Source organism: Caloenas nicobarica, chromosome 2, assembly GCF_036013445.1.
Source record: "Caloenas nicobarica isolate bCalNic1 chromosome 2, bCalNic1.hap1, whole genome shotgun sequence".
Taxonomy (NCBI): Eukaryota; Metazoa; Chordata; class Aves; order Columbiformes; family Columbidae; genus Caloenas; species Caloenas nicobarica.
The window spans coordinates 100,101,310-100,128,491 of record NC_088246.1 but is presented as its reverse complement, the minus strand read 5'-3'; the positions used below and the strand labels follow the sequence as shown (position 1 = coordinate 100,128,491).

General features: G+C 37.1%; 1 protein-coding gene across 1 annotated transcript in view; it reads right to left on the bottom strand.

Moving 5' to 3' along the window:
• Nucleotides 1-27,182, bottom strand: part of GABBR2 (gamma-aminobutyric acid type B receptor subunit 2) — a 495,928-nt gene that overhangs the window by 240,319 nt on the left and 228,427 nt on the right. Inside the window, exons 4-6 of the mRNA XM_065629246.1 lie at nucleotides 14,858-14,959; nucleotides 8,304-8,369; nucleotides 844-1,035 (exon numbers count right to left, since the gene is read on the bottom strand). Coding sequence (XP_065485318.1) covers nucleotides 844-1,035; nucleotides 8,304-8,369; nucleotides 14,858-14,959 — 360 coding nt within the window. The remainder of the gene's footprint in view (nucleotides 1-843; nucleotides 1,036-8,303; nucleotides 8,370-14,857; nucleotides 14,960-27,182) is intronic.

Below are 27,182 nucleotides of genomic sequence, written 5' to 3'. Positions count from 1 at the left end.
ACAAAAGGCTTCAGTACAATCAAGGCTAACAATATATTGGTGAGCCATACTAGAACCGAGAGTAAGTCTGCATCTCTGCAATTTAGTGGTCTGATTACACTTTAAAGGAGAATGCAAAACAAATAATCTTTACTTGAACAACTATTTACTTGATGTGAAATTATTTCAATGGCAATTTGTCTATGTTTTATGAGTTTACTGTGTTGTTTACAGTGTGCCATCTTATCAGGAGTGGTCTTTTTATAAAACTGTTTGTTGTGCTCACTCAGCAAGGCATGAAAGACAGATGGAAAAAAAGATGAAAAGCGGCAAAATCAGGCATGTTTATCCACTGGATAGAGTTTGCAAGCATTTGTTCTGTGATAAAATGTTATGTACTTTATGGAAATAACACATAATTACATATGTAAAATGAGCCCCACGCCCTGTCCCCTAGTTCCGAGAGGCACAAATCAGCAATGAAATTAGCCATTTGGAGGATTGGGGTTAAACATAAAAGCTTTCCGTTTCTGCGCTCAACTATTTAATTTGACATGATGCAGCAGGTGATATTGCAGACTATAATTCAAGCTTTACTGTCCATTTAACTGTAATGTACACACAGAGGAGGACAGATTTGAGACAAAGGACTTTACTGCTTCCTTACCCTGTAGAGAACTGGAATTGATTTCTAAATATTTAAAAAATGCAAACCAGTGGAAAGATGAGACTAACCATGACGACTGCCAGTCGTCTTTGTAGAAGAACCCTTTAGCTTCACCTCCCTCCTCTGTGCTTTGGTGCGTCAAGACACTGGTGAGACAACTGATTGTATAATAAAACAGTTGAAGGAAAAATACTAACCCTTCCTGATATGGTCTTGTTCATTTTTGAGCTTAGAGGCTCAAAATCCACTCCAATATAACCTTCCATGGCTGCAAGAAGATTTTTGCTGAGACATTGCGATGAATTAATCCAGGATTCCCACCAAAGGTTTTCATACCACCCTGGAATAATCCACTGATATTTGCTGCCATACATTTCTTCATCATAAGCCTAAAAAGAAAGAAAAATACAAAAGATAACAGACATCATAATAGACATATTGAACATAAAAGTAATTGTTTTCTGTTCATGTTTGGGTTTTTTTCCATTATTAATGAAATTATGGCATAATTGAAGGATACACAAGTATTTTGAACAGTTTAGAATAATTACTTGCTAATAATGAAGACTGCTTTCTTGAAGATTCCTGTCTTAAAATTCAGACCATGAGAAGAGAATTTACTAAAACCTATTTTGTTTTCAATATACCATTTATTCAAAAGCAGAAAAATAAAATACTGAATTCTAAAACCACAGGGGATAAAGAGGAACACTGGTAGAAGGCACAACATTTGCATAAAAAATTCTCCATAACACAACCAGGATGAGTGGTAGGACCACCATGCTACCACGTTTAAATTAAATTATTATTATTCTAATATCCTAAAGACCACATAGAACAGGTTAAGGTTAGATGAGAAAACCTTGATCCTAGGCACCACTAAATCACAATGTTGCAAAGATGAATTATGTGACTGTGCTAAAATGGAGACCACAGGGACGTTAAGTAAGCAGTTTTTCTGAGAAGCATGAATCAATAGCAGCCTGATATGGCAAGCAAATTTCAGTGATTTCTTTTTTTTTTTTCCAGAAAGAAATTTCTTCAGCTGAAATTCTATATTGAGTACTGAATATAGCCCACTGGATTCCAAGATACTAAGATGATTGTTATCTCCTTTCAATAAATAGTGGATACATAAAACAGGAAACAGAAATACTTCATTAGTCAGGCACATACGCTGTTGTGCCTAAAAGCTGATCTGTTCACAGTAGATACTCTATTCCATTGTGAAGAGTGTTCTAGGATAAAGCTAGCAAATTTTATCTCAGATGTTTCTCTGTCTTGTAACTAGATATATTTCTTTTGACATTTCAGTCAGACTCCATTTCAAAACAGCAGATTTCATGCTTCTTTGGCTCCTAATATAAACAATACTGGAGATACAAGACATACAAGATAAAAATTCCAATTTTTAGACATATATGCTGCAACCTTAGCACTCAACTGGAAAACTGCTACATCTTCACAGAAAATGTTACAGAAAGAGGAAATTATGAGAATGTAAACAGTACATATCAGTCATTCAGAACATAACTTTTGAAAAGTATCCTAAAGATTATACCAAAAGGCTATCAGATTAAGATGAATAGCAAAAAAAATACACAATAGGATAGTCTCCTAAATAAGTTAACACCCAAACTAAAATAGGGCTTTAAATCTGTGAAGGCTATTATAATGGTGTTCATAAATGTATTGTGCACAAAGCAGATTTGTTTGGTTGCAGAAGCTTTTGTTCAGCCAAAATCAAATTTCATGCATTTGTATACAATGCCATTTAAAAGCGCTCCAGTCTGAAACCCTGTGTCTTGCATCTTGTATCTTACTTTTTCCACTGTCCACATAAATTGTTCGTCTTTCTATTGCTCATTAATTCTATCCTTCTGGAAACACATCTGTTTTGCCTTCCTGCACATCTCCACTCTGGCTACAGCTACGGCAACACTGCATCCCAGGTCCATCTGCCAGGAAAACGGCAATCCCGCCCTGCAATACTTTCTGGTGTCTAAAACGGTTTCCATTACACAATGAGGTCATTCAAGATCTTTTAGTGAGATACTGTCTTTTATTTGACAGTTTTCAAATCACTGAGGACACAAAGTTACACCGAATTGTGCTTTTAGAGAAGGACAATCATCAGTAGCTTCCCCTGCTCTATACAGATTAAAGTATCAAATTGTGTGTTGCAAGAAAGTATTGGCTATTAATATTCTGAAACGGAAGCTGCTGGAATTTTTCTGTTTGCACTTGAGCCTGTTTCCTGCGTAATCTGTAAATGTTCCGGGATATGGGCTCAAGATTAAAAATTTCAAAATAGCCAGAAATTTCATCCTGGAAACAAGGGATCATTTCCGAGGGATCATTTCGCACTGAAACTTTCACATTACTGCAAGAATTTGATTACATGTCTAAATTTTGCTTTAACAAACAAAACCCAGAGGCTGACCATTTTCATTGTTGAAGTGTTAAGTTTTGAGCAAAATACTCTAATTTCTATTCCATGAAAAATATCACATTCTTCTGACTGTGGTGAAAACAGCATTAGAAAACTATGGTTTCCCATAGAATTAAAACTGCTAACTGTTTTTGACACTAGTGTTAAATGAACATCTCAATCTGGTGGAATGGTAAGATTTGAAGGGCAATGTGGTGTCATGTTTTAACCTGAGCTAGCAATACAACCGCGATAGCGCCATCCCCTTGCCCCCTAACAGGGGAGAAAATTGAAAGGGAAGGATTGAGATAAACACAGTTTAATAAAATAACAAAATACTAATACACTACTAGTAAATATATATATATATAAAAAATAGAAATAAAAGATACTCAAGGCAATTCCTCACGAACACGCTGAGCAGCCAGTCCCAGGAAACAGCACCTGGTCCCCAACAGCAAAAAAAGAGGAAAAAGGCAGAAATGCTCAGAGGCCTCTGCAAAACGGCAAGAGGCCAAACTAAATGACCTGACTGAACTCCCCCAGCTGTGCCCCAGAGCAAGCAAGAGCAAGAGTGCCCAAAAGAGTGAGAACGAGAACGACCCAGAGAGAGAGAGAGAGAGAGAGACCGGAGGGTCCCCATTCTCCTTAAATCTGAAGCATGAAGCTGATGGGATAGAATGCCCTTATTGATCAGTCTGAATGTCAGTCAAGCTCTGCCCCATCTCTGCCCCCCTCTCTTGCTGCCTCACACCTGTGGGCAGAGCACTCAGAGTGTCCTTGGCTCTTAGACCAGAGCAATTAAAAACATTAACTCTGTGCTGGGGCGTTATCTCTTGTTCTCAAACTAAGTCCAAATAATGAGCGTGCTAGCTATGAAAAAGAAAGGTTGCTAACTGCATGAAGAAAATTAACCCAGTTTTCAGTCAAACCAGCACACTGGGGAAGGCAAAAGGAGGAACAAAATCAGCTCCTGCAAAGCTTAGTACCATCTCCATGCAGTCACTTTTCTAGTGCCAGCACAGTTGTTAGTGTTCAGACACTTCAGTGTTTGGGTTCCAGAAGACTTATTTCAAAATAATGCTTTCTGCCACCATTTCCTCCCTGTTGATTCTGCTCAACGGAGATGATTTTGACACTTAAAAGACACATTTCCTTGAAAAATGCAGATCTTTCTAAAACTGTTTGAATGCACACACACCACTTCTTACAGGTTTCAGTTTCTAAGGAGAATATTTGTTAGTACACAAGAGCAAGGCAAAGGTTTACAAGGGCTTTACACCATCAGTACAGCACAAAGTACTCATGTCTTCCCTGATCTTTCCTACGTGCCCCACCTAAGCTGCAAAGCCCAGAGATGCAGTCGAGCAGCCACGAAACTGTCCTGAATATTTTCTGCCTTCCTGAGACTGAACTAATTTATTTTTTTAACACTTTTCATTCTTGTTTGAATCTGTAAAGAGATGCTTACTTACCACAAATAAATTTATGTAAGAGATCCCTTTATGTGTAGTAAACAATTACTATCTGTTTGTGTAATACAGCCTGCAAAACCTCACTGCAAGTGAATTTCTGTTGTGTTTCCAACATGTTAGTATGGACACATCCTATATGCTACCCCTACAAGAATGCCTGTAGGCTTCTGAATTGCAATGAAAAGCCACCTGTTTCTCATTAAAAATCAACGGTGCCTTTAATTCTGAAGCAGACTCAGCAGTAAAACTATATCAGCTCAAGAAGAACAGAGTCCAGTCCTTTTGTATCAACTGTGCTGATTAAGCCTGGCTTTAGTTGTTATTAAATTTTTACTAAAACAGCCACCTGAAGTTCATTCAGTGACCTATGCATAATAGTCATCTTCCTTAATTGTCTTCAGACAAATAACTGTATCAGCTAGGCATCAGTCTTGATGTGTTCATGGCTATACTCCATTATCTCTACAACTTAAAGACAACATGTTGGAAAAATTCCCACTAACAATTTTTTAAAAAATAACATTTTCTGCAGAACTGAAGTTTTTGTTGGGAAGATGCAATTTCAAATGAAAAAAAGATTACGTCTATCCAACAGTCACCCATTTTGATTGTCAAAGTGTTAAGTTTTGAGCAAAATACTTTAATTTCTATTCCATAAAAACTATTGCATTTGATCCACTGAGCTGAAAACAACTTTAGAAAGCTAAGACTTCCCATAGAACTAAAATTGCTGGTTTTGACACTAACATTAAATGAATAGCTAAGCTTATTTACATCATTGTAGGAAACACCTGCTAACATTCACTTTGGCTTGAATTAGTCATGTCATGTTTTCAAAGTTTTCCACTGAATTAAATTGGTTTTTAGTTCATATATCTTTGAGTTGTGTGCTCTGCATCTTGTGTGTGTGTGTCTGTGTGTGTGTGTGTGTTTAGGGGGGAGAGGGAGGAAATAGCCAGGCAAAATGAAAATGAGGATGGATGTCCTGAGGAAACCTCACAGTATATGATTGTTGAATCCAGACAGAAAATTGAGGCAGGCTTTAAAGATTTTCCCACCTACATAGATCACTAGAAAATAATATTCAGATGATAATCACAAAAAAATCCAACCATATTGCACTAGTACAATAGCACCTTCTTTTAACAAACTGAAAGCCTTTCATAGAATCATAGAATCATTTAATTTGAAAGAGATCCTCATGATCATCGAGTTCAACCATAACCTAAGTCTAGCACTAAACCATGTCCCTAAGAACTTAATCTATGTATCTTTTAAACCCCTCCAGGGATGGTGACTCCACCACTTCCCTGGGCAGCCTGTTCCAATGCCTGACAACCCTTTCCATGAACAAATTTTTCCTAATATCCAATCTGAACCTCCCCTGGAACAACTTGAGGCCATTTCCTCTTGTCCTGTCACTTGCTACTTGGGAGAAGAGCCCAACCCCCTCCATGCTACACCCTCCTTTCAGGCAGTTGCAGACAGCGATCAGGTCTCCCCTCAGCCTCCTTTTCTCCAGGCCAAACAGCCCCAGTTCCCTCAGCCGCTCCTCATCAGACTTGTGCTCCAGACCCCTCACCAGCTTTGTCACCCTCCTCTGCACTCTCTCTAGTACCTCAATGTCCTTCTTATGATGGGGGGCCCAAAACTGAACACAGGATTCAAGGTGCGGCCTCAACAGCACCGAGTACAGTGGCACCATCACTTCCCTAGTCCTGCTGGCCACGCTATTCCTGATACAAGTCAGGATGCTGTTGGCCTTTTTGGCCACCTGGGCACACTGCTGGCTCATGTTCAGCCGGCTTTCCCTGTCTGATGTCAGCCACCCTGTGAAATGTAACAGGGAATCACAAGTGAAACCTGTCTGAACATACAGGTGGGAAAAGGGGTTAAAAAACTGGACATATCTAACTTTTTGTGCTCTTAGACACATAGCTGTAGTAGTGCATGAGTCAACATTGTATTTTATGACTAATAACGAGCTTACTGACGTATTGTAGTTTATTAATATATAAATGACCTATTTTGAACTGCCCTCTCCTGCATTCAGTCTCCTGCTGAAACTCATATAAATATATTTATACAAGCCTAAATACATGATCTCTCAGATTTCTCCAGTCTCCAGGAAAATCCACCTTAGTATTTTTGGCACTAATGTACTTCAGAAGTAGCCACCGCTCTATAAACTGCTCTGAGTTACACACACTTCCCACGTTCGTACCAAACTGTTGCCGCAGAAAGCTGCAGTGGGCATTTGTGGGAAAGAGCCATCCCCCACCAAAAATCCTTCGGCCTGGCACAGTGCAGATAAGAGGACACCCTGCCCCTCCAAGGACTTGTTGGATTTCTTCAGTGTCCTCACAGGCGTATGGACTTGCGAAACAACTGTAGAGGAAGGCAATGAGCTACCAAGGGCAGTGGCAGGAGCGAGGCCAATCTCTTGTCTAACACTGGGTTGGAAGATGGGTCACACCAAGACCCCTCAGCTGGGGAAACCCAACCCAACCACAAGAGATCTGGGGAGGAGCTGGGCCACGGAAGGACCATTCTTTCAGGAATGGAAAAATGGGAGATTATCTCTGTCAATCCAATTTAAATGGTGGAACAAAGCGATCTATATACAAAGACTGATCAAAGATGAGAAGAATGAAAACGAAAAAGAAAATAATGCTTTCCGTTCCCTTTTGGATGCAAACAGAATTTGTTGCTTCCAAATATACTCCACAATCTCCTTTCCAAAATTTGCTAGCAACTGGGACAGCTGCTGAGGATGAGCCAGCAAGTGCCTGAGGCACATGGAGCACTCAGATTTTGAACTTCTGCCTTTTCTTTCTTTGTTTAGATAGGTAACTTACTCTCTCTAAGTGAGCATTAAAAAACACCCTCTCAAATTTATATGCCATCATTATTGCTTTCCTTTTATACTTATTGTGTTGTCTCAAACAGGATTAATCTGGTTATTTAGACTAATAATTCAACAACAACACAAAATCCAGGCCACTAAAAATCTCCCTGTTTGGGGATTTTTTTTTTAGTATGTACAAATAAAGATCCACATTTTAATCCTACTAATTTCAACAGCAATCTCACTCTATGTGTTTGCAGCACATTCATACACACAGACAAATAGTGAGGATATGGAATTTTATCTATGCTGGTCTTACTAGATTTATTTTAATTCAAAAAACTTTATTTTTTACAAAGCAATATTTGCTTTCATGTAATAGATAAAATGTACAGCAGTCAAAAGGGAATGAGACCTGTAAAATTAGCAACATTTTGAGTAGCAGAGATTATTAGTGTTGGCTCGTTAGCATATGTAGGAACTGCTTGAATTTCTTGTTCTTTCAAAGCAAAACACGCAAAACTACATACATGCAGACATTACCACTCGAACGCAACTCTTGGACAAGATTCAAATCTTGTGGTTCTCTGTATCTACTGCTATATGTACGAGTGCTTCCCTGGATCTAACATGAAGAAAAATGCTCAAGCTCGATTTGGAATTTAATTCCACTACAGGAAAACAATAAGAAGCTAACCATGCAGTCCATGCCTAAGTTCTACTGAAGTCAAGCACAAAATATTTTATTGAAACACAAATTGAACTAGGCATATGTAACGTCTCATGAGGATGTAAGCTTTGACGAAGCTGAACCCCATGAAGAAATTTTTATGCTCAAATGTATTTTTTATTCAAATGTAACTCATTCTTTACTCTGACAGGTAATTAAATATATTTACTTACACAGCAGAAGACTTTCACAGCCATTTCCTCATCAAACTGGCCAAGGATTATCCGAACGTCATTACCCTGCAGATTAAATGAGATACGTGGCAGATAAATTCAGTCACAGCCTTTCCAGAAACCACTTCAGTTGGCCATTCAAACCGTGTAGAGAGTTAGCAGAGACTGCAGCTGCAGACAGCAAAATTAATGCAGAACTATTCCATTTTCTGTAAATTCAGGAACTTGAAATACTGCAAGAGACAGCAGCTGAGGTGTTTGAAGAAAATGATTAAGCAATGGGACTCACCAGAATAAAACTGTAATGTTTATCTTGTCAAACATTACTATTATATACTATAATATTACACTAAAGTATCAAATATTCTTTTGATCCCTTGCAAGAATTTTTGTTTTAAAATTTTGCATATTAAAACTAGCTGAAAATACATGCTTTTCACTGCTTACATGAACTAATCAACTAACTACATCAACTAAAGTTGAGAGACTAGACATTTGTGAGATAAAATGCCTTGATATTATGCCCGCTTTAGTAATTTTTAAAGATTTTACTCATACAACATCTTCTCTACCCTCACTATAACACATTGTCAATTCCTCCTCTCCTCCTCCTCCCACCCACATCCACACATTAAAAAAAAAAAAAAATTCATCACACTGTAAGAATCTGTGTCTGAAGTCAAAAGAGATCATTTTACTTTCATGCTTAGGAACACATGAAGAAAACATTCCTAAATTCAGGAGCATATGCAGAAAAATATTTCTTCAAGAACTGGGCTAGCTTTTTTCTCATGTGAAGAATTGCTGCTAACATTTATAAAACACAGAACAGATAGCTTTTTATGACTTAATATTACCTTTTATTTCACACAAAAGCTGAGTTCTCAGCAAAAGTTTGAGCAAATCTAATTTTTCATTTATTTTATAAAACGCTTGGTTAGAATTACTAACAGATCTTCACCTCTCCAAGGAAAAAAGAAACAGATGATTCAGTGTGAATTTCAGTGGCAATAAACATTTCAGTTTTAATTAAATCAATTTATCAAAGATTTTCAGTTTAGATAATTTCAATGTTTATTTCCTGTTCAGCAGAAAATATTATGATGGACAATGCAGAAAGATACTAGAACTCTTCTGCAATTAAATGCACGAAATTAGTATCACTCTTAGCATGGTTATAGTCAGAAAGTACGTAATATGCTTTGCTCATTCCGAACCTGTGCATTTGCAGTAAGCCTGCTTCTCTTTATTTTTATATTTAGCCACAGATTGATAAAGTAACATAAATTTTATTGAAGCAAATTCGATTCTTTTAAAACAAATTTAACAGGGTCACGTGAAACTAAATAAACAAATTAGAGCAACAGTAGATGCCGGAGCAGGAAATCTGCAAGTGTGAGAACCACATCTGAACCACATTCTCGAGGATCCCTGATGCACAACCGGAAAGCTTCAGAATGCTAACTTGAAGATCAGCTGTGGCTCTAGAATTTGGTGATCCCTGATGTTCTGTCATCCGTGGGATATATGATCGAGCCAAGATGCAATAAACAAACGTTCTTTTGCCTAAATTAATGAGTTTCCAGGTTGATGCATAAATTATTGAAGCATTCAATACAGCAAGGAGGACATTAATATGTGTTCACAAAAAATTTGGACACTATGCAAACATGAACTGACTAAAGAAGATTAAAAGAAATATTCTACTGCCACCTATTAAAGTCATAAGTCTTCCATTTAAAGTATTATGCCATTGAGAACTACAGCAAAAGAAGTTGAAATCTGATTTTTTTTCAAAATACCTAAAAGTTATAACCTTTATAATCTTATTTTCTATGTATTTTTATGTGCAATATGCTAAGAAAATGAAGGTTTCTCTGACAGAAATATGAATCTTCGGTTCTCCTCCACACTTGTCCAGGTATTAAACCTTTGAGAAGTGGGGAAAGTCACAATCCACATACTGTCATTATCCAAGAAGGTGATGCTGAAAGTCAGTAAATAAGGTGACTCAAAGTAGAGTCCAGTGAGACAAAAAAGGGCACATGGGAAGGAGAAACAGACCCAATAAGGAATTCAGGTAATGAGTGCTTTTTAGGCAAAGACGGAGCACACAGCTGGGGAAGTAGCATTGGCCCTGAAACCAGCATCGGATGAGGAGCTTGGGAGGGAGAATTAGGACTTTTCAAGAGTATGGCAAATAGGAAGCTTGAGAAATAGCTACTATTAGGACAACTGCAGTCTCAGAAAGTAAGACCAGAAGAAAATGGAAGAACAATTTAGACAAAGGTACTCGGAGATGAGAAATCAAAGACACAGAACACAGCACTGGGCAAGCAAGGAATTTCAGACGGGGATGAAGATCCAGTGTGAGGCAGGGATGTTGCTGGGTTAAGTGGAGTGTAAGTACAGGATCAAGTTGACAGTGAATATATGGCTGAATATCTTTGTCAAGCTTCAAAAAGTTGCCTCATGAAGAACATCATATATAGTTCTAGTTGGTTAGTCATGTATGGGAAATCATAAAAGATTCCTCCTGTTTATAACCATGCAGATATCAACTTGATGCTGTGAGAAGCAGTGTCTGGGGTTTTATGGCTTGCTGTTAAAAAGAGTGGAAAATTTAGTATGAAATCATGTAACCAAAGAATTGTACATTAGAACACATGCAGAAGGAACTAATTTAGGAAAGTCTGTACAATAGCTTTTTCTTTTCCACAAGTAACATTTTCCCTCTGTGCAATGATGCACTCCTCAGTAAGCCTCTTTCTCTCCAACTCTGCTTTTTGCATTCCATTCCACATTTTTCCCAAATTTGTTCCTGAAGAATTGCATTCAAGATGGTAAAGAAGCCTCGATCCATTTGATGCCAGGCTTGGGTCTGCTGGCTCCATCCTGCATAAGAGACACTGAAGCTTCAAATTCATGCAACTGGACACAGCTCAAATCCCTTGCAGAGATTTTATCTGGATGGATAGTCAAGTCTGCACTGAAGGTTATCAGAGCTGGGTTCATTTCAGTGCTTAGAGGTCAGAGTATATGTCCACATTATATTCTCATGCAAAGAGATACATCAGGCACTTACTGGGGCATAATTTTTTCCCCCTTCAGTCACAATGTTAACTATCAATCAGTATGATTTCCCGGCAGGGATATACTACAGGGTATTTCAAAAAGATGAACTCAATTTGAAATCACTATACCTCTGTAACCAAGAACTACCCATGAATTAAACTGTCATCACTTGAAATGGCAGGGCATAGAGTTTCAAATGATTACTGCTAGATGACTCTCCCAGTGTACAAACAGCCCCGAGTCTCAGTCATTCGCAAGATGGTGAATGAAATTGGGTCCATCTTTTTGTAACACCCTGTATTCCTTTACATCAACCCTCAAGGGACTGACGTAAATTAACACAGTGTAACTCTCCTGTACAGATTAAAGAAGTCACCCACTGGATCCCAGCAAGTGTCAAGTATAATACTTTTTCTTTCTCATAGAGGTGGAAATTGCTTGCATGGAGCTAAAGCGTATTTGACAGAATAGTTTTTAATTCATGGAACTAGGCAGGTGATCTATGAGATGATTAAAAACATCCCAGGGGGAAGGCAATTCCCCAAACTGCACTTACATAAAAAGACCAATGTTTAGACCGTTTGCCAGATGGTGAGCTGTCATATTTACTCTTTTCAGAGATTATAGTAGCAATATCAGCATTTAAGCTTTGCCCCTCAGTAAGCAATACATATGTTCCCATATGGACTAAAGTTCAAACAAGAAAATTAATAACAGTTACAATTCTTTTACCCACAGTTATGGTGGACTCTTCATAAAAAACATGTTTTATAAACGAAGACTACAGCATGGCCTCAAAAATTAATGACTTTCTTGCTCCCTTCTTCCTTTCTTATAGGTGAGGATATTATTCATCCAGTAAATATAAAGCGTCTTTGGCATTACTGGAAGCTGAGTAGCATAAACCCTGAAGACAGTGAGGATCAAAACACCTAAGATGGTCCACTGAGGGATGAAGAACAACTTGTCTTCTCCACTGCCATTGCTAACAGCCTCAGATATGAGGCACTCTTTAGCCTTTTCAGAGTTTTTGAGTGCACATTATGCTAGAATAGGCAGCTTTTTAAAATTCTTCCTTGGCCTGCAGAGCTTCCATTCTGTGATCAGATTTTAATCTGCCTCATTTCTAATGAATAACACCACGATGCTGCATTACACGGCTTTCCAAAGAAGGATTGCTACAATATCTCATCTGCCAGGAAAAGTCAATGTCTTGGCAGGCTTTTTATGAAATATCTAAATCAAACAGCTTCAGATACTCTGTCATATTCTCTACCATGTATCTGACAGTCAAGATGTTATCAATAAATCTACTCAAACCTGGGTAACTTTGTCAATAGAAGCATCCACATGTTCTGCCCTTTAAATGCCTGGATGTCCACCTGAAGAACTACAGATGAGTCCCAAACTTCAGCTATGGAATCACAACATGCTGGCAAAACTGGCTGATGTCTGTGCTAGGGTGCACACCATTTACTTAGACTGAGGCTGTTCCCAGCCCAAAAATTTAAAATCTAATTAACTTGACTATTAAAATAAGAAATGGTGTTCAGTCAGTACCCAAAACACCTGTTATGTTTGGGAAATCAGATGGAAATGATTTGCTTGAATTGGAATTCATAGATAGCATTTTTTTGGTCCTAAGTGCAAAATACAAGAAAGTTGGAAGCAGAAGTTATATAGCTCATGCAATTTGCCTATGTATGCTCAGAATTTTGAAATATTTAAGTTGCTGTAGAATATATATCCTCCAACATCCCTTTCTCTAGACACAAAAATTGGTTTGAAAGACACTCTTAAGCCTAAATTTACTTTCCAACTCTGATTCAAAGAGACTGGTGTCAATGTAGTAAAAATTAAGATGTTGCTGGGAAAAACATAGAACATATATTTCTGCAAATCATACCAGATATTTCTGTTTTGTACTGCATAATCATTAATTTCATTAATTTAAACTGTGTTTACGAAAAGGAAAGGTATTTATGCCTATTTTAATCAGAAGTACAGTAGGCAGATACTGGTTTACCTATATCAGGTTTATATCTTGAAGGAAGGAATGAACATTTTCAGCATCAGATGGCTAAGCTGTGTCTGACATATGTACCTAAGGAAAAGTAACCCTACATTCTTGTCAAGAATAAGCAATTGTCTAGATAATTGCTTATTTATTGTTGTAGTAATTTGTTCTGAAGAAGAAATCTAGAGCTAACTAATACATTGTTTGACTGAGTCTTCTGGTCTTCCCTATAAAACAAACAGCACACTGTTGACATACAAGAAAGCCAGAATCTCATTGCTGCTTCTAAACTTCAGCCTAAATACACATGCTTATATGCATTTTTTTCTTGTTATTACATCATCCATTGGTTTAAATAGCTCTGCCTTCAGTATTGTTAAGTTTCTGATGCCAGGGGTTAAAGACCTTCTCAAAAATGTGGACTTTACTGATAACATACTGGAGTCTTTTCAACTCCAGATAGGAAATGCAAACGGGCTTAGACTGGACAGACACAAATGGCTTCCTGTAAATATAATCTTTATTTATATTTTAAGCGTCCAGGCGTGCATCTCTAGTCTGTGGGAATATTAAAGCGCACTTAGTTTACTGTGCTTCAGACGTTCTCCTGTTAGCTCCATTAGTGGCCTAGTCTTACACAGGTTGATATCCTTGGTTTAATTTTAGGGTTTTTTTGATATCGTTCAGTTTACTAGGGTTTTTTTAAACCTGTTTTACACATATTTAAGAATTTTCAGGGTTGTGGCTTTGATCGTGTGTCATACATATTTGGTGCCAGCAATGATTTGATCTTCAACACTTAAAAGTGCTTTCTCTTGCTGTTCAATCATCGTTTTAATGTTCATATGCAGTTTAAGATCCGTATCTCCTATGTCTAGTTTATTGTTGGTTGCACTGCACGGTAATGCTAAAATATAGTTTTAATTTTATGAGATGCCAGGAACCTAATAAATCATTGTAATAAGAGAAGGATGGTAAATTATTATGCTATAAAATTTATTTTTCCTTTTTTTTCCTATGACTCGTGAAATAATGAAGATAATCATATGCAAATAATTCAACCTAAAATGTGTAATGAAGCTAATGGAAAGATGCTTAATACTTTTGCTACATGATAATTTACCTTAAACGGGTTCTGGTTCCAAACCTCAAGAGCTTTCACTCATATATCACTAAGACTGGTGCTTTAGGTACAAACATTAAGCCAGCAACAACTTGCTTTACTTCGTGTCTTTAGCAGGAACTATAAAAAATATTTACTATATGCATGGACATTCATTGAGTTAAACAGGACTAGGTCCTCTAAAAGCCATTTGTCAACGTTACTGTGCAATGGAATGTAGTAGTATATCATTCTTATGAAAAATTTGTTTTATTAGTCTTCTTCATACAGAAAAAAAAAGAATTAAATGCCATGACACAATCACCACTTTCTCTTTATTCTTCAAATAGCAGCACATACCTTAAGCTTCTTTACACTTGTGCAAGGATCATTGGAGAAACTCTCAGTATCTGAAATTTCAATGTCTTCACCGTACAGGACACCAGTCAGATCATTCCTCACCTGTCAGGAGTTGAGAAAAAGGCAAACCAGTGAACTGAGATTCAGTGAGGAGGAAGCAGATGGACTATATTTATCACACTGCAATGACAAGCAAGGATCTCAAAGATGATATATGCACCCACTTTTTTTTTTCCATTTTGCCTAAATTCTGATCAAGACACTATTCTTTTACCACTATAATCTTCTATCAACAGGTATACTATGTAAAGAGTTTTACTATGTGTGACAAAGTTCACAGTGGGCTCCCATTTTGCATCATGGGGATGGAAAATTTTTGTGCATTTCCAATACTGTTAAGACCAAAATCTTTCTTGTAGCCAAAGCGATGTTTGAGACTGTATAAAGGGAAAAGACTCATCAAGGAAATTCTTACACATTCTCACTGCTGAGGGCTGATCCGAAACTACCATCAGCTGGTTCTAGCATGAAGCAGCAGTGCTTAATTTAGATCAGTTAGGGACTAGTAAATCTTCATGAACTCCTCTGTGCCCTCCTCTTTGCTTTGAGCAGGCATCTTGCTGCATGGGGCAGCAAGAGGTACAGTTTGCTTCAAGGTGACACAAGCAACCACCTATCAACAGATTTTCTCACCTGCTTTTTTTATACTGGCAAGACTCTGTCCTCTTTGAGCCGCCTAATAGCACGAAGAAGCCAGATAACATATAAAGCAACCTGGTTTACGGATTTAGTTTTGGGGTTTTTTTTCCATATAACTACTTTAAGGTTTTCTGTCTTAATCACTGCTGGTGTTCTTCCAGCCACACGACTGCAAAAACAGAGTTTCACGTTACTATTCCTAATAGATGACCAAAAATAATTTTAGCTGGATATAATGTGGTTACAGACTGAAATGAAGAGAGTGGCACTCTGATTTTAATTTAATAAAATTATGATCACAGTCATTGCGCTGATTGTCTTTTTAATTTGTTTGTTATAACAGAAATATGAGACGCAAATCACAGAGTAAAATAGGTATCTCAAATGCAAAAACAGAAAACGCAATACAAGAAGAAAAATATATTTGATATTAAACAGGACAATTTAGAAATCTATAAATCATTAGCGGATAGTTTCCAATGACCTGTCCATTCAAAACAATCTAAAAATATTTGATATGCAGTGGCATGGTCAAGTAAAGAAGAGGAAAGGGTATCTGGCCTTCAGGAGTAGGACTTTCTTCATTTGACTTGAAATAACTATAAGGTTTATATCATGAGAAGACACTTTATCCATGCAAAAATAAGACCCAGCTATTGCTAAATTTCCTCTGCTGCAAGTCTGTCACACTCATGCCTAAGTACACAGTAAAAGTAAGGGAAGGCAACGAGATGTGAAATGTCACAGGTGCAACTTCTGCATTCTGCTGGCAGCTTTACTTTCAGGACAAATTCATCTCTTCAGAAATCCTTCAGCATTTCTTTAATATATGTCTGTGAGCATCCTTCCAATCCGTGCATGTTAGTGGCTCTGTTGGGAGTATTTAATGGTTTTATGTTTACCATGGAACTATTTTTTTTTTTCTGTTTTAGATAGCAACACAGTTTTTCGCTGAAGAGAGAAACGTTAAAACTACCTTTGTACTTTTGCAAATTTCTTCAAGGCAAAGAAGCATAATCTGGTTTCTGCAATGTAGCAATTGCATTAATTGATCCCCACACAGCATTCCACCTTTTTGCTGTTCCGTTTGTTTTTGCCATGTTTCTTGGTTGACCAATGAAATATTTCTTTAAGATCATTACTACACAGGCTGCCTCAATTACTTCTTTCATGGCCTCTGCTTCATCTTATCCCTTTTAGCCATGCTTTAAAATTACTAAGACATATTTTTAAATTATAACCTTTTACAATGGTTAAAACAAACGGACATATAGGTAATTTTTATTGAAAATCATTTTATTCTACAGAAGTAAGTCAGAATGGTCAGTCCAACAAGATTTGAGTCATATCCTTCAACCTTTTGTGATGTTGTAGTCATTTTTCAGTGGATTTTGTGAAAATTTATTCAATGACAAAAAAATGACCAGCAGTGACTCCTTTTTCTGCTAGTATACTAGTAAAACGAGTGATTGATATTTTAGCTCCAGCAATGTCATGAGCTGCTTGTTATGATACAGGTCTTGACAGAAAGAAAAATTGCTTTTTTGAAACGAACTATCAGTGATAACAAAATAAAATAGACCTCTCTTGATCGTAGTTTAGCTGATGTTTGAAATCCTTCTAGTTAGTATGAAAGTTCAGTAAAAGTATCATCTGTTACTTAGAAAAAGTAAAATTTTCCTTAGCTAACAGAACTGTATTTTCCAAAGGCATAGAACCTGTCATATACTTCTACTGCATACTGTCCTATCTTCTTCTGTAAAGCACGAAATTTTTTAGCTGTAGGTTTGCTTTTCTGGTTTTTTCTTTTTTTTTTTTCTTTTTTTTTTTTTTCTGGAGCCATTTCTAGTCATTATTTTAATCTCAGAGAGACTAGATTAACATTACTCAGCTGATCCGAGTAGAAAAAATCTGAGTCGCCAATCTGTTTAGTCAAGTTAGACCATTATTAACATGAGAAAAATTATAAAATACACATTAAATATTACTAAAATAGACCAACACTTAAAGATAGGCTTCAGCAGAGGGCACAAAGCTGACACTTGATTAGACTTCAGACTGTCTACTGATTTGCTGTGATTCCTTCCCTTCAGAACTTGTTCATGAACATTGCAACTGAGATATTCAATTGCATATGATTTTTTTTTTCTGAGCAGCACTTATTTAAATTCAGCCACTGACAAATTTCTTTGATACCCCATGGCCCCATCTGCTAGAAGCCAAATATTCTGCAGCTTTCAGAGCTCATAGACTTTTCACTGAACTACCGATTAACCTCCCAAAAGATGCACCTCATGAGATCTGGTGCCAGAAAAGTTGGAAACATTTTCTCTTCACTGCCACAATCAGATATTGGATGATTTTCAGATGCATCTGTTGTGGAGATTTTGCCAAAAGAAAGGTGTTTCTTTCGCATTATCACAACAAAACATTAGGAGCTTTTTTACAAGGTTTACATTGTTTTTTCCAGAAGACTTAATGGTTTTTTCCCCCTTTCAATGCTACGAGCACTAGTCTGACAAATTTTATCCTGTGCCTGCTCTGGGGGTATTTCCACTATATTTTCCAGTCTTTTTTTTTCCTATTTCCATATTTCTTTTTCACCATCCTCAGGTTCTCTTCTTTCTTTCTAAATATTCTAAATATCTCACAGAACAGAAACTTGTGTTTTTCTTCCTACAGAATTTATTAACTTCTTTCAAATAAATTTAACTATAGAATCTTCTGATTTGGATTTGGGTCCAACATCAAAATTCTCAAAGCCTTACCTCCAGTTCTAGAGCAGCCAATTCCTTTAGCAAATGTTGCAATTCTGGATTAAATTTGTGAAATTCTGAATACAAAATGAGGCATGTTTTATTTTAGCAGATGCAGATGCTTCATTCCACCAACTCTGAGCAAGGAAAATTGTAAAATACTATACTTCTGCTTCTTTATAGTGTCAAATAGGATAATTTCAACTGGAGGAAACTGCTGTAGAAAGTTGTAACAAAACTGAATTAAGCTCTGGTGGGGATCTGCAGTTCCTAAGTAAATCTTGAACTGACTTACAATACAGAAGTAGTATAATTCCACGTGGTATTAGTCCCTTGTTAACAATTTAATGAAGGTTGTAGCTCTATGTGTGTTTCTATAAATTTTACACACTCTAAGGACACCAAGATTTCATTTTTTCCAAAACAGGGATTACCAGACCTGATCATCAATGAACCTGGGAGTTTCACAAATCACTGCTTAGAGACCCTCATCCTCCACCTACAGAAAAAAAAAAAAAAAAGTTCTTCTACACTACTCTGCACACAAAGTTAGATGAAATCAGTATTTCTCCATACTACATGTTTAACAGATCTATGTATGGTCAACTTCAAAAATTACTGGGGTGCAAATATGTTTACCCAGCGGCAAGCTCCAAAAAATGAAGGGTTTCTATCACGTGTAAGGGACACAGTTGCAGGAAGAAGAGGATGGCCCTTGTGCTTGAGGCACAAGAGAAGATGGGACACAAGAGAACTTGCTTTTACCTCTGCTTCTGCCAGAGCTGCTCTGTGGTACAGCTCATATGACCAAAATAAGGTTTTAAAGTTTGCTAGCAGGTCTGGCTGTACCTTTTTTTCTGCGAAGTGGGTGGCAGCAATACTGGCCTGCCTCATAGCTGTTGTATCAAATTCAGTGATGTTTGAGAGGCAAACAACAAAGTCCCTGACCCTGCACCTGCCAAGGAAGAAACACAAGGGTTTTGAGGAGCCAAGAACTTGCATGGCCAAGGAAGAAATGAACTTCTTTAATCTCCGGCAAACTGAGAGAGTAGACGGAATGACCAAACAGGCTGGGGAAAAAAAAAAAAAAAAAAGTAGTCTAGATGGGACCAAAAACACTTGTTGTCTGTACCAGGAAAGATGGGTGTAGGTTTAAGGAAAGGAAGGCCTAAGGAAGAGGGACATGAGTGTGATAACATAGACACCAGAGGAGGGACTTCACCAGCCAGTGTCAGGCTGGAGAAAACAGCCAGTATCAGCCGTGAGGGTCGACCTCCAGGCACGTCCACAGTGATAAGGCAGGTCCTGGGTAAAGCTGGGAAGTCCACACACAAGTCAGGGACAGAATCAGGTCCGGTGAGAGCAACCAGGCTCAGACACAGTCCCATGATCGGTGGGAAGGTCTGTACTGACAGGACAGGTCCAAGGACAGCCCTGGAAATGGGTCCAGACCAAGAGGGTCCATGCCAGGCACGGCTGTGGTGGAGGCAGGGACCAGCAGGCCCACAGCCCCGCTGGGGCAGGGACTGATGACACCGGGCTGAGCTGAAACAGGGCCGTGGGCAGGGCAGGACAGGGGGAGCCGTGGGGGGACAGTCAGGGACCTGACACTGAATTTTAGTTGTTGGCACGTTTTTTACTTCCTATGTGATCTCTGTATGGTGATTCTCTGCATACAGTATGTAAATGACCCCCTACCTCACAAGGATACAAAAGCTGCACATGTGTTGATTTTGTTTTAGGTGAACGGATCTTGCTCACTTCAGTGGGATTCTTAGTGCAAGCACCTGCTCACCAATATTAAATAGCTATCATCCATTTGACCGAAATACTTCGTTTTTATCAAGCCAATTTTATCCCTTTTCCAAGGAAAACAGTAAAGAAGAGATATTTCTGATGATCTTCAATCTGCTGATGATAGTTTGAGTTCAGGGGCCTCCACAGATCCACGGTTCAAACCAGGTTTCAGATTATACATTTAAAGGCACAGTTCACTTATTTAATCCTAACTCTGCCAGTTACAAAATAAATTTAATAATTTTTAGATTAATCTTACTACTTTGCTTTTAACAGATATTTCTGATGACCTTTTGGTTCACTAAAGCTGCATGTAAGTACTGCAAGCTAAATCCTTGTTGTTCAGGGCAGTCTAATCCTACCAGATGTTGATCATAAGAGACTCCTAATGAATGAGAACTGGTCAGACCAGAAGGATTATACAGTCAGATATTTTACTAAGATTTCCTGCTGCTGAGTTTTATACTGTGTACTTTAAAATGTTGTACTGTAGGAGTTTCAGTACAGAGATTAAAATACATGTGTACAAAACAAATGCATGAATTAGAAGAAAAAATATTTCCTCATTACATGGACAAAACATAGATCATGAGTAATTGCGAAGAAGAGATTACAATTTTGGGGATTAGTAAAGATAGAGAGATCTCACCATATATGATGCATTACAAACAAATACAATTATCTCCATTTTCATTCCAATGAAACACGTTACTCATATTTAGAGTTTTAGAAGCACAGAGTGAAACTTACTTTCAAGAAATGTATCTGGAGAAGAGAAAGTGTGCAATACTAAATACTGATACTTGTCGTTGCTCTTAGACATAAAAGAAAATTGAGCAATACTTTCATTGATACACACATCATTTGGGATTACAAAAATGAAAGAGGAAGTAGAACCTTACTTTGAGCAGAGAGACAACACAAACCAAAAGATAAAGCATAGATAAACCAAAAGGAAACAGTAAGCTATTATTTTAGGTATCAGCAAAGAGTCTCACGAGAAAATTAAGAAGCTAAATATACCTCATTGCATAAAGGAGAAATAAAATCAGAGGTGTGTTGGATTTCCTTTTTTGTTCAATAGGAATCAGATTTTTTAAAAAAACCACACATTGTGTGTGGTTTTCAGGGTGAGAGGAAGGGAAGAAGGAACTCTGTAATATTGGGGTTTTACTTGGGAAAACTGTCGGCACGGGCTTTCAAGAAAAATACTACTTTTTCATTAAAGTCAGACTCTAGCACATGGATCTAACCTGGAAACAAATGCAATCAATATAACTCTTGCCTGGAAGAAATGCTTGAACGTTTCAGACTGAGTGTTTTGGACCAGAGTAATAAAAATAATACTAACAATAATAAAACAAAAATAAGATATTGTACTGTTTTATATATATATATATATATATATATATATAATTACACCTTCTAGTTAAAAAGTGCTAGTTTTTCTCCTTTCTGCCTGGAATGCCAACATGGTAAATGTGACTTCACATAAAATCTACATGTGCATGACTACCAGACAGATCATACCTATTTAAATATAACCTTTTTAAAGTCACATATAAAATGGGCTAATTTCCCTCCAACTTCTCTAAACTAGAAAAAATTCCTTCTGGTGTTTTTTGGTCTCAGAAGCTAAACGTAACCATGAACTCTGATGTTAAACCCAATAGCTGTGGTTAAAAAGAATTAATAGGAATCTTGTGGTAAGGAGGATGTTTATTAGGAGTTTTTAAGGTGACTTCCAAACAGTTTGAGTCAGAAGGTGATTTCTCTGCAACAAAAAGATAAAACCAAACCATCTTATAAAGAGGTGGATCACTCGATGTTGGGTATTTGAAGATGCCAGAATTTACAGTGAAAGAAAAATTTAGCTAGGAAAAAAGAAACAGGGATCTGCATTATGACAAAATATGAACAAGCATGTTAAGGACCTGCACAATAGTTTCAGCAGGACCTCAAGCAGCCTGAACAAACAAACTCTCTTCAATAAGACTGGGTGCTAAGACAAGTAAAACACACAACCCAGTAGTGCACCAGAGAAGAAAAAGGGATGGCACATTCCTTATAGGAAAAATGCGTAATGCATTGCAGAGCCAGAAAGGATCCCAAAAGGTGTAGGCAAGGACTGAAAGTTAGTGATATATGCTATAAGAAATAACAGCAGTTCACATTAAGATTTCAGGGGTGCTGATGAAAACAACTGGTGAAGAAAATATACACAAAATATGCTTCTGGTTTGTTCAGTGTGAGATACCCTCTACAAAACTGAAGGCAATGTGATTCTAGTGGCTTCCAGATAAATAAGAAAACCACTCTTCTACAAATATATCACACTTCACTCTTAGAGAAGGCAGAACAAAAGCAAAGGGACTGGAGGTTGTAATATTCTACAAAAGTAATTTTCATGCCAGGTATTATGAATGTCATTAGGGGCCATATTGAGAATAGATTATTTAATAATTTGTAAATCAATGCCAGTAGCACAAGTAATTAAGCAAGAAATTAGAAACTAATGTTTATTAAAGCAAGTGAATGTAATAAGAGTACTGAAAGTTGGTGCAAGCATTCAAGTAACTATGAGTGCTGAAATATTGAACACTTTATGTTGGCAGGAATGTAGAGTCAGACAAATAAAAGCGTATGTGGGGTGTAATTAGAACATAGAATATATCTGGATCTTCTGACAAAGAAAATTTCACAAGCATTAGAGTATGTGTTTAGATAAAAAATACTTACAGAAATAAAAAAAATCTTTTAAAAACTACTTAGAATACATAGTAAATCTTCTTTACATTGGTGAATTTAGTCTAGATTAGGAAATAAGAATAGAACAAGGTGGAAAGCCTCATGCTATCACAGAAAAAAAAAGAATAAATCACAGCTTAGAAAACTACCGTGAACTTCTTTTGAAGATCACATACAACCCTCAAAACCACTTCTGTAGTAGTTTTCATGTAGCAAATAGGCTGATGACTGAAGCAAAAATTAGGGACTCGACATTTAATTTCATTATTACAAGTGGACAAGGTATAGTACTCATTAATTCTTACATACATACACATTTGAAACACATTTGTTACTGAAAAAGAGTCCTTTACTAAAACAATTCTGAGCAGAATTCATCGAGAGGGATAACCCAAATAAAGCAACATGAATGATAATTAAATATTGTTTAAGAAATTTTTATCAGTGCCAGAAGAGCAGTGATTTATAATTACAAAAGGAAGTGTCTGTATGTAAAATCCTCCTTGATTAAGCAGAATGAAAGCAGCAGTAACATTTACACATTTACAGTCTCTCTATCTGTGATGGATGAAATATTTTTTATTCCAACACTAACTAGGAAAGGTGTTACATGGATATTTCCAAAGTTAACATAAATGGGCATTTCCAAGGAATGAGTCATCCATAAATAGATGTCTAAAACAGGTGAGAAGAATTGCACCCTGGAAGATCCTCTCTCTTTTCTACGTCAATATTTATGAAAACCTCTGTACCCAGGAATTAGTGTTGTTGTCAACTAAAAACTATGAACACAAGCCTCGGTGGGAAACTAAAAAGAAAAAAACATTTATCTAATATAAAAATTGGATCACAAGTGATAAAGGGGAGATTATGGAAAATATACCTGTGAGAATACAGATGATGTGAAATTATTACAATTTCAATAATCCTCCAAAATAGCAATCCACATTCCTCAGACTTCTTAAATGCAAAAAGGTCAGCAATAACAAGCTAAGACGTAATTCTATTCTATGCCTGAACTAGGGGAATAGTTGTCCTCATTGCAATACACTGGGGTATTTGGGCTTTAGGCTTTTTAGGCGTGGAGGGATCGGTTTGCTTAAAATTCAAGAACAGTTTAATGAAGTGTTTCATTAACTTACTTTCCACTTGGCAATGTGCTGCTCCAAAGAGTTTGTTTAAATCAACTTCGTAAAAAAACCCGTCATTTAAACTTTGTAAATCCATACCATTTGGGGTTGGTTTGTTTGTTTGTTTGTTTGTTTTTCCGGGTGAAAAGGATAAAACAGACACCGCTTCAGGGATATGAGATCATCACATGATAATGTTGCACAGAATTATAATGCTAGTATAAATAGAGAGGAAAATTTTACCATATGAACCATGCCTCAGCCCCATATTCCTTCCTTCTGGAAAAACACAGGAGAAGTTACCTTCTATCTCTTCTGACCCAAATAGGTTCTGCTACACTAGAGGACTAAATCACATGCTCACTGGAGTGATATTACTGAGCAGAGGTAACTAATCAGGAGATTAAAAACAAAAACAAAACCAAAAAAACCCACACAACCTTTTTTTCTCCATAGTGTACCATTTACATTCAAAGAACTTTTTTCATTTGCACTTATCTCTTAAATTGTGCCGTCCTGTTCTGTTTTCTTAAGACTGGAATTTTGTAGTACATTGTACTGAGGACTGTAACTTTAACCCCTCTGGAAGCTAAAGTTAGAAGAAGCTAAATTGAAGATATTAATAAATGACACTGAAGTAGTAACGCATTTCTTACAGCGTTATGCATTGAAATTTCATACTAAAGTTTAATTTTCAAAAATTAAAAAAAATCTACTGGAGACTTTAACATAAGAAGCATAACATACTTATTAACTTTCTTCTGTCTTATATACTCAGACGCTCACTAATACCAGTCCTGTGATCACTGGCATTATTATCTGAGGGAACAACTGATTTACAAATTCAAATGCCCACCTTCTGCGCATGGAAGCACTGCGGATCCGATCATTCTGTGAAAAACCTTCCGCATCACCTGTCTGTGACAGACACCATCTTTGCTTTATTCATTTTTAAAATGCGGAAAACCAAAATAATTTCACAACTAGTTCTGAAGCACAATTTTCTTCTGCATCCTCTCTGTTTGTGGGACCTGGCAAATCAGCAGCAGCTCAGACCTTCCAAAGCAGGAGTGTGAATCTGGCTATAATTGTTGGCATTAAGAGTTTGCACTCACTCATCTGTACTGGAGAAACTGAGGAATTATGAAACCATGACGAACTGAGATACTTTCAGTGTTACAGGAAAATACTTTCCCTTCTCACTTTCAAGCCTAAAATGCAGAAGGACGTTGAAATCCACAGTTTTAGTAGTGGCAGTCTTCATAATGAGTAACATCCTTCCCTTTGGATTACCTCGCGCTACTCCATATTTCAAATAATATACATATTATCTTACGGTCTAGTTGAAAGGCTACATGACCTTGTATATGTGAGGAAAAAGATCTTCCCTAGATGTACATTCATGATTTCATCTACAGAAAAGACTTCTGTAAATTCTGTCTCCAACTGGTGCCCAGGTCTGTTAACTTAGCTGTTACTATAATACATTCTTATCTATATACTTTATATTACTTTCTACAATGAGCTATAAAATTTCTGATAAGAATACTTGATAAGTTCACTTTTATTGTCATTTGATGCTGCAAGAAGGTAAAAATGGCCTAACACAACTGTGTTTTTTTTCTATTTGGAAAACCCATTATTCAGTGCAGCAACCTCTGACAGTGTCACTTCAGTGTATAGTGTTGTGAATGTTCACAGAACCTCCTGTGGTATTCATTCAAGTAAAACTGTTCCCTGTGTATTTGGAAGACATCTTGTAATGAAAAATTAATGCTTCTATTAAAAGTATTGTAGGATGCAGGTGGCCCAGCCTTTAACTGTATGAAAAAGAAATCCCTTAAAAAGTATTTTCATCAGTGGTGGAACAGACAATTTTGAGGTAGAACACTGCTTTAAGAATGAGTCCTCGATTACTTGACTCTACCAAACAAGCTTACACATGAGTAGGCTGAGTGACTTGAGACCATTATATTGTCTTGAGGATGAGCTTTAGATAAAAACCTGGACTTGTTAAGAAATTTGAGCTGCTTACCTAGGTCACCCTTAGTATTCTGATAGTTATCAATAAGATTAAACTGGCTAAAGATGAAGCTCCTGCTCAGGACATCACGAGAATATGCAGGAAAACAATACACAATCAGGAACTGTTTTTAATAAAGAAACAGAATAGGACAACGGATGGTCAACCATTTTCAACAGCTCCAAACTCTTCTGTTTCTTAAAGCAGTATATTCATATGTAAGATATTCTAGGCCAGAGCAAGCGGGCCAGGAAAAATAAATGTCCAGAAAACAAAAGTATTAGGGTTGATACCCTTCATATAGGCTTAAAGCATACTGCAACAGAAGATTCGCTCCAGTAAAAGCTAAAGATCCAGATACCACAGTGATCTGCTTAAAGTAAAAGTAGCCAGTACAATCAATGTCCTTCCCTTTTCTTTTTTGAGCCATCGGTACACCTGAAAATACCAATTAAGGTTTTAAAAAAATTAGGGGTGTACCTTCAAAACAATTCTTCCTCCATTTCGCCTGCAAATTAAAATCAAGAGTTTGTTGACTTGTTCAATAAAGGGTTGTTAATCACCTCTTTGAGGAAGAGACATTAACCTCAAGGTCTGATTTAGGTGGAAGCTGACTCCGTAGAAGGAAGCAGCCATGTAGGAGCTGTGTGCTGGCTCCACATCCAACTTTGAGTACTGCTGCTACCAAAGAGGGACAGCAGTGGCCAAATTCTGCCCTACTATTAATTCACCAACTCTTAATCATTGTAGGAAAACTCACTTGAGTCTACCTATCAGTAAATGCTTCCTGAAGAAATGTCTTGATTTTACTGTTCTGTTTCTGAACCAAAAAGAGGAGAAGCAGACCTAGAAAATGTCAGAAAGGCACATGAAGTGGAAGTGGAACATGTGCAATATTAATGATATCTAACATTAAGTTAGCGTGGTAATGCCACCTATTGCCTCAGGAAAAAAGATAAAATGAAAAATAAAGCTGGCAAACTCAAGACTAATAAAAGACACCCAGGCATAAGATTTCAGCTTCTTAAATGTATTTTGAAAAGGTGCCATGCGCTTGAGACAAAATCAAATTGTGCTTTTAAGGGAGGCCCACAGAGATGTCCCCCTGCCCCTTGCAGGCAGTGGCAAGTTGAAGTTCAAGGCTGCTGAAAGGAATGAGAGAGAAAGTTGTT